Source organism: Macadamia integrifolia, chromosome 7, assembly GCF_013358625.1.
Source record: "Macadamia integrifolia cultivar HAES 741 chromosome 7, SCU_Mint_v3, whole genome shotgun sequence".
NCBI lineage: Eukaryota > Viridiplantae > Streptophyta > Magnoliopsida > Proteales > Proteaceae > Macadamia > Macadamia integrifolia.
In genome coordinates, this window is record NC_056563.1 from 1,479,147 (window position 1) to 1,487,723 (window position 8,577).

Genomic DNA, 8,577 nt, shown 5'->3' on the forward strand with positions numbered 1-8,577 from the left:
AAAAAAAAGAAAAGAAAAAAAGAAAAAAAAGGAAAGAGAAAGACACGAGCATAAAGAGCTATAAGCATAAGATCCACTGCCCCTCTGGTGACCGCCTGGGCTGGTGGACTTATTTAAAATTTAGATTAAACTCAACTCAATTCGATTAGCCTTTCTTCAACTAAATGGAGTCATAGATATTTTTTCACCGTTCCTCTTTAAAACCATATTTGTGGTCAACCCATGAGGAAATATATATCCTTTCTCAGTAACACTTCTTCCAAGTAGTTTTCAACTTGTATAATGGTCGTTTAGCTTCCATAGTCTGCATCTTGTCGCTCCTATTACTATTTCACTAAAAGGCCTCCATATTGAATCATATTTCATGGTTTCTAAATGGTGGCAAATAGTATTTCCTTACTGGATCTTAGCTTACTCAAATGTTTGAAAATAAATAATGATTCGAGCTTAAGAGTTTATCAGCTTGAAAGGGTTAATGGATTACCCAAAAAAAAGGAAAGATATATATCATAAATCTTAAAAAAGAAAAAAAAAAATCTTCTGTTTAATTTTTATATATACTTTAAGTCCATAGAATGTAACACCACTCAAGACTTCTTTTAATTTTATATATGCTTGAATCCATGGAATGTAACACCACTCAAGTACTACAAATATTCTCAAAATCAAACTCTTGTCATATTGGAAACTCTTGCCATTGCATGTAAATAGTGTTTTTTTTTTTAAATGATCAAAGTTCCAAGGAAGTACTTTGCCTACAAAGTGATTATTCAATAAGTCTAACATCTTTAGGAAAATCATACTGCAAAATGATGATGGTTGGAATCGGATCTTTCATGGACAGGCGTAGTACATGTACTTGAACTTAGTAGCATGAAGAAGAGATGAAAGGAATAGAAGACGGTAGGGAAGAAAATCTCTACCAACTTTACAACCATGATATTTTTTTTCCCCTAACAGCTTCTTTCTGTCCTGCTAATGAGTTCAAGTGCACATACAACCCATGTTAGCATTCTAATTATTTTGTATAGATGTCATCTATCCCCAGAGAATGATGAGTGTTGATGATGTCTTATTTTACTAAGGTGTCAATAAATACTATCAAAGTCAATCAAGGCCAACCTGGTTCAACCCAAATCAATCAAGCCGTGCTGGCTCAGCTCTACCATGTTGTACTAAACTCACCCATGTTATGCACGTGACAAATAGTGAAGAAATACAACACTAATAATAGTACTAGGTGCATGATCTAATCCTCTGCTTACATTCTTTTTACAATTCGCACCTTGGAGCATTCTAGTTCCTAGCTAGAGAAGGAATGCATCACTAGTGCAATTTAATCTAAAGAATAAGAGTCCATATATATATATATATATATATCATATGGATATGCTGTTAGGAACACCTCTACAAGTGATCCCTGGTTCAGAACTCGGAGCAAGCAGCTCGTAGGGCAATACCCCAGCCCCACACCTATTATTGAGGCTTGAATCGTTGTTTCTCTTCTCTATCTCCATCTCTATCCTTCTCATGTCTGCAGAGAATCCATAGAATGCCTCCACCATTTCTGCATCCCCCGTCCAGATCGACGGTTGCTGTCGCTCCCCAAGATATTCCTCATCGGTCGAGTGAGTCGACAGCGTGTCCACCACGGCCATGAACTGAGTCGACTGTAGCAAACTAGGTAGTGCAGAGAAGAAAAATCTTTGCGGGTCAGCCATGAAGTAGGCATAGTCAGGGTCACCCTCCGCTGGTATCAACCGCCGCATCAAGGGCGGCCGGTTCGGAACGTAACCACCGTAAGGGTACTGGCCGAAGTTAAGCGCCGCATGCTGAGCGGAGGCAAGCCAGATGAGGGTGGTGAGGATGGAGGTGAGGTCCTCTGGTTCGGAGAGTTTGGGCCACCAGCTCTCTTGGCGAAGATCGGCGTGGCCTACGTTGATGGCCTCGCTGTACCAGTCTTGGAGTTCAGAATCGGACCGGATGACGGTCGAGTCCGGGTAGTACCGGTTCACGTAGGTTCGAACCCATGACTCGATTGCTGACCAGACGAGTAGACCATCGTTGGCGTAAGGGTAATCTTCCATCACCAGCTTTATTCCATGCGGCCGCGTGGAGTCTTTGACAGCCATTCCCCTGCAATAATCCAAGGTTTCAGTTTTCTGAAGAAGGAAAGTGAAGAAGGGTTGGTTAATAATGAGAAGGAATTGGGAAGGGACCTTCGGAGGAGATCGGCAGGGAGACCTTCAAGGTCGAAGCGCCAGAAATTGCGGTAGGCAGCAGCGCTGATCTCCATGCAGCATTGGCCAGGGGTGAAGCAAGACTCAATGACACCGCCGGCATTGATGAGGATCTGGCGGGCCAAGGCGTTGATTTCCATGGTGTACCTCATGTGGGGATCCAGAAGCTTGAAGATGGGGTGCATTGCGCTCAATTGCCTGTGAGCCGCTAGTATGAAGGGCTCTATGCAGGCGTGGGTTCGCAACCAGTGGTTCACCAGCTGGTGAACCCCTGCATCGTTGGAGCAGACGTGGGCTTTCGCCAGTTGCCACAGCCAGTTCGTGGTGGCGTCCACCGGAGGGGTAAGAACTCGCTTCCACGACGAGGAGGAAATAGCCCCTGTGTAGGGGAGACTCAGCTCGATGGCGATGGGCTTGAGAGTCCTGAGTCGCGTCAGGAAAAAGAGGGTACGAGTGGCGTATGCTTTACGACCGTCCTGGGCATTTATCCTCTCCAGAAATGGCAAGTAGCTATCGTGGTAGTCCAGTACAAACAGCTTCTTCTCCTCCAAGGCCTGTTGTACGGACATCCCCTCAAGAAGGCCTATGATGTGTTCTTCCTTGATTGCCGATTCCGGTGGACCGTAGATCCCTGGATCCAGATTGCTTACCGGAGGGAAGACTTCAAGCCTTTGGATGCTAACGGGGTTGATCCCTGCGATTGCCTGACGACCGAATTCGTCGTCTCGTAGCCAAGCAAACTTGTCCTCTGCAACAACATTTTAGGTAACATCAAGGTCAGTCAAGCAAATCAATGATGGAAGATGGATAATTATAATAATGGGTAGCTAGCTATTAGCTCGATCGCTTACTAGTGAGAATCCCGGGAGTGTCGTATCTGAGAAGTCCCTGGCTGGATTCTTGAATACTACGAACAACCTTGGGCAAGGGAAGCTTCTTAAGGAGCTGATCATGTAAACCTACTTTAAGGAGTAGCCCTTCTTTGTAGAGGCTATCCACATCAGAGAACCCCTTGAAGTCATGGTTGTCCGCAGAGAGACTCGCCATTATAGATGGTATCAAGTTGTGGAGAATCGCCTTTAGATTCCCATCAGACAATGTTTCTAGCTTCGCCTCCTCAAATGCTTCATCCCTAGGCACATATATCGGCAGGGGATCCTCCACACGGATCTCTGCCCTCATATCTGCCAACAACATCAGTGAAACAAAACGATTTGAAACAAGCCCCTCTCCGGTGATGGCTGAAATATGATAAGAAGTTGCAGAGGTAGAAAAATTTATAACTAACCAGTATCGGTGGGAGAGCGACCAGTTCGGCATCGCCGAGGATAAGGTATGCTTTGACCTCCGAGGGCAACTCTGGATAACTCGATCCCCTTGTCTGGATTGCCCAGGTCGTTGTAAGTATCATAGTCGTATATCCTATCGGATACCTTTCTAGTCCCCTTTCCATTACCTCTTAGCTCTTTCAGTTCCTTCTCTCTTAACTCTTTCAGTCCAGCTGGTGTATCAGAAGGCAAAAATGGCTGCCCAGAACAAAAATTATCCCAAATTATACAAATAATAATTTGAATTTTCCAATTTAACAAGATCACAATTTTGATTCAAGCTACAGTAGCTGAAGGATATTCGCATAAGAAATTGAAATCTGGTAGCCACCCCACTTGTATACTCTAAAACCCACAAATGATAAAATATCAAGTTCCAGCGAAGAAAGAGTATTAATAATTTGGACAAAGTTTGTTCTGTTTTGTTTACTTCTGAAAAGCACCATTTTAATATTGGTTTCTGGAGTGCAAAATTTGCAAATGACATTTCTAATTTCCAACAAAGAACGTGTCAACACGGTGAATGATTTGTCCACATAGTCTGGCTTTGACCTTTGAATCTTCAATTGGATACGAAAAACAATGTTGAAAAAGTAACCGACGAGTTTGGTGGATTTTGAATAGTTTGAGGTTGAATTTGAAGGGGAGGAATATCAAAAGAGTCGGTAATGAATAAAATTACCTTATTGGAGAAGAAGATTCTGTTTTCTGGATGATCTTTCTTCGATTGAACCCAGGAGTTGCAGACGAAATTGACAGGGCCACTTGCGAAGCCTTCGATGGTTATGGTCTCCAAGAAGAACTCGTTCTGATGTTTGTTGATTACTATTATGGCACCCGGTTCCCCAAAATTCGAGGCCACAGTAAGTTCTGCTGTGTAATTGTCTCTTTCCGCTTGAAGATTCCATTTCTTCGACCAGTCCTTCAGAGCCGCTTTTGTGCTCTTCTTTGGCTCCTTTGTTTCTGCAGAATCGGTAAAAAGTCAGTTCGATTGATAATAGAATCACATAAATAGATCACTATTTGATGAAACTTGGGAGATTTATTATAACCTGATACGAAAAGAACCCAAAAAAGCAAATTTCCTCAGATCAATCATCAAAGACATCAAAATCCTCCAAAAAAAACCCAAAAGGAGAGATTTTTATTGGAAAAGGAAGACAACCCAGGAAAAAAAGGATGAGCCCAGAAAGGAAAACAGAGTAACTTCCAATTTTTATGCAGGACAGAATGAAGGTTTTTAGCAGTGGAAGAGGAAAAGAACTCACTTGGATCGATTTCGGTGCTAATAAGCTGTAAGACAACATTCCTTCCAACCTTGTCAGTCAAGGCGTCCAGATGTTTTGCGATTTTCTCCCTCAAATCTTCCTTGTTCTTCCTCCTTACAGTAACCACAGCTCTCACCTTAAACTTCACGGGCTTCTCTGGAGCAACAATTTTAAACAAATCCTCACTAATAGCCGCAACAGGGACCGATGCAGCCTTCCCCGAATGCAGTCTTCTTTTCTCCGAAGGAATCAAAACAGGAGAAAATGAAAGCTTGTTTTGTTGCTGGTTGAACCGATGATTAAGGGAAAATCCTGAAGAAGAAGGAAGGAAAGACGATCTCTCCACCAAAGACGAACCCAGGAATTCCTTGGCCACGGCCATGAATCTTCAATCTAGAAATTGCTGTTTTCCTCCTGTTCAGATCTCAGAGGACAGGGAGAGAGAGAAGCAATCTGGAGAGGAACAGAAAATGGTTTTTGCGGGTTTGGTGAGTTGGGTATTAATAGTGAAAGGGAGAGTGGACACTTTCAAAAGAGAAATTGGAAATCGAGAGCTGCTAAAATGCTTCTCACCGTCCAGGCATCCACACGTTTTTTAGTTCTCTTCTACTTCTTAGTATTTGTTTTTCTTCTTCTTTTTCCATTCCTTATGTTTCATCAGCAACAGTTAGAGCAACGGAAGACTCGTTTTCTAGATTTAGACTCGGAAGGAAGAGAGACAGTCAAAACGAGTATATGATATGGGCTTTCCAGTAGGAACGCGGAAACCAGAAGCACAGACTCAGGTAAAGTTCTCTCTATGTCCTTTGCTTCTCTTAAAATGACAATTTTATCCTACTTATGGTTTCAATTAGGGGATGAAACAGGGCAGGATTTCTTAAAACCCTGAGCTAATCTTAGGTCCCTAAAACTCAACTTAGGTCCAGTCCAACCCAATCCTGCTGGATTGTTGGCCGAATTGACCCTACTTGGTCTTGTATATATATTTTTTGTTTTTTTTCTGTGAAAAATCACATATGTTAAGTCTATACTTATCAAACGAGGGTGGAGAGATGTTAAGATCTAATCCATAAGTTTACAGCAAACAAGGTTGTCAATTTGATTATAAGATAGACATTTTAATCACCTGGCAATCTGGCATCATCGCATCTCCCGAAAACCACATCTCCCGGAAACTGGACACGTCAAATTTTGGTCCAATTCTTCATGATTATTACTTTATCTAAAGTTTATATTAATATATGATAGGAGACACAAAGATAGCCTATATAAAGAAAAAGGAGGAAAATAGTTTGACCATTTGGTTGTCTTAGCTCAATAGGTAAGAGTGTATGTGTCTCGTGTAACACATTATGTGAGTTGAAGTCATATAAACACATAATGTGGGTTGAACTCATGTAGATACCTTGTGTAACGCTTGTGTAGCACATGATGTAGGCCTAGGGGAAGAGAAACACTATTACTAAACACAATAATAGATCACGGTTAAAATTGAACTGGATTGGGCCGGGCCGGGCTGGGCCTAGGTCTCAATCAATACCCTAGGCCAGATTGACCCTCATAATCAAGTTAGACAGAGTTCGGGCTCAGGTAGGGTCAAGGCGGGTTTGGGCCATCAAGGCCATACTTATGCCCTTAGTTTCTAGTATCAATATTGTATCGGCTGATATAGACTAATACCGATACTTGACCAATCTGGGTTGGTCACCCGTATCCATGGTTTTAAGTATCGGTGCGTATCGTGCCGTATCGGTAGGCATCGGCACGATACATACTGATACGATACATGAAAAATTTTAAACCCTTATGTATCGATACGTATCCTACGATACGCATCGATACGCACCGATACACCACCAATACTCACCGATACGTACCGATACTCTATGAAAATTTTAAAATTGAAGTGAAATGTACGTTTCGGTATGTATCGGTATGTATCGGTACGTATCGGTGTGTATCGGTACGTATCGGTGTGTATCGGTATGTATCAACCAATACACACTGATACGTACCGATACGATCATAAAATGGCCAAAATGGGTAATTTTTTAGAAAAACACAATTTTTTGAGGTGTTTTTGTTCCAAAATTGCTGCCAACCATTTTTCTCTCTAACTAAAGTGGAAATCAAGGTTGGGAGGATTTTACATTTATGGGACAATTACAAACCTTGGATTCTTAGTGCGATACTCTCAATTTACTGTTTATGCATAATACATGTTATATATAACTTTTTTTAACTATTTTTTTATGCAAAAGTGTATAAAAAAGTGTTTTTTATCTTAATTTTGGTAGACCGATACGACGATCGATACCGATACTTTAATCCTTGCCCGTATCGTTTCAAGGGTAGAATAGTAAGAAAATGTATTTTTTTAGAAAAAACAAAGATAAAAGTAATCAATATGCATCGATTTGAATCGGTAACAATATCTATACCTAAATCCATGGTCCTACTCAAATTTATTCTTCAGGGTTAGATGATGCTGAAGTTTTGTGAAAATTAAAGCATGTTAAGTTTCAACTTAAATAAAGTCTATCCAGTGACAAATCTAAGCATTAAAAAATAAGTAGAGATTTATTACTTTTTTGGAGTAGTAGTGGGTGTTTATGGAGTGTCCATGGAATGGTTTGGTGTGCATGTCAATAAACAAGGGGTGTATGATTGACCATTTTGCCAAAACTTTCCATGTGCTCAATCATATCATTTTGTAAATATTCGATGGTCAAATTTTCTATATCCAAAGTCGTGGAACATAGGAGGATTACGTAGGCCCTTGTATCGTTACTTGTTATGGATAAATAATTTAAGATAATTACTCCGAAATCACAGAACAGAGAAGGATTAAGTAGCCTCATATACCATTACTTGTTATTGATAAATAATTTAAGGTAATTACTCTGAAATCGCATAATAGAGCATAACTTAGGTTCATGTATCATACTTGTTATTGATAAATAATTTAAGCAAATTATTTAGAAACACAAAACACGAGAAGATTAAGTAGGCTTATGTATCAAACTTGTATGGGCATGCTTCCAACCTTCCACAACAGGCGTGCAAGAACCTAATCATTTACCTAAAACTTCTTTTTCTTTTTTTTTTTACAATAAAAAAGATGGGAAAAGTTTCCGCACATTGTCTGTGTGTGAACAAATTGCACTCGAAGACACATGTGTGGTCTCCTTCAATCTCTTTCTCTCTCCTAAACTCTTTTGTTGTATCATTCGTAATGGAGCTTCCTCTTTTGCCCAAAGTACAAATTAGTACTTAGAGGCATCGGAGAAAACCCTTGCCCAAAAATTGATATACTATATTTTGGAAGAAAGCTCTCTACTTGGAGGTCCCCCACAAGAATCTCGAACTTTTTTTTTTTTTTTTTTCTTATATAGAGTTGATATAGAAAATCGGATGGTTTGGCATCAAATTAAATAAATAGTGAAAGTCTAATCATCAAATCAGGAGTTGGGATCATTTGGCCTACATTGGACTTAATCAATTCATCCTTCGACCCCATCTAGGAGAGCATGGCAATTATGTTTCAATTTAATTATTGAAATATGGCAAGATAGGATTAGACTATTAATTGACAAATGACTTAGATGATGAAATAGATAAAATATACATTCAATTTTGAGTTTTAATATTTTTATTCATTGGTAGAATATTTAACTTGTGATAGACAGTAACAACTAACAAACATGGGGGAAGTGACAAAAAGTGACAAAACTAATTCAA

General features: G+C 40.2%; 1 protein-coding gene across 1 annotated transcript; it reads right to left on the reverse strand.

The window, feature by feature from the left end:
* Window positions 1–1,199: 1,199 nt before the first annotated feature.
* LOC122083217 (linoleate 13S-lipoxygenase 3-1, chloroplastic-like) lies at window positions 1,200–5,552 on the reverse strand. Its single transcript, XM_042650942.1, has 6 exons — window positions 4,837–5,552; window positions 4,251–4,531; window positions 3,529–3,766; window positions 3,092–3,424; window positions 2,220–2,988; window positions 1,200–2,136 (listed from the first exon to the last, which is right to left on the reverse strand). The coding sequence occupies exons 1-6, from the start codon at window positions 5,216–5,218 to the stop codon at window positions 1,380–1,382; spliced, it is 2,760 nt and encodes a 919-aa protein (XP_042506876.1). The 5' UTR covers window positions 5,219–5,552; the 3' UTR covers window positions 1,200–1,379.
* Window positions 5,553–8,577: the final 3,025 nt, after the last annotated feature.

What these genes read in the sequence shown, in the direction of transcription:
- LOC122083217 (XM_042650942.1), bottom strand. Translation starts at nt 5,218, where the DNA reads ATGGCCGTGGCCAAGGAATTCCTGGGTTCGTCTTTGGTGGAGAGATCG. An exon ending in TCGCTCTCCCACCGATACTG is followed by an intron (nt 3,425 to 3,528) that starts GTTAGTTATAAA and finishes TGTTGTTGGCAG; the next exon opens with ATATGAGGGCAGAGATCCGT. An exon ending in CACTCCCGGGATTCTCACTA is followed by an intron (nt 2,989 to 3,091) that starts GTAAGCGATCGA and finishes ATGTTGTTGCAG; the next exon opens with AGGACAAGTTTGCTTGGCTA.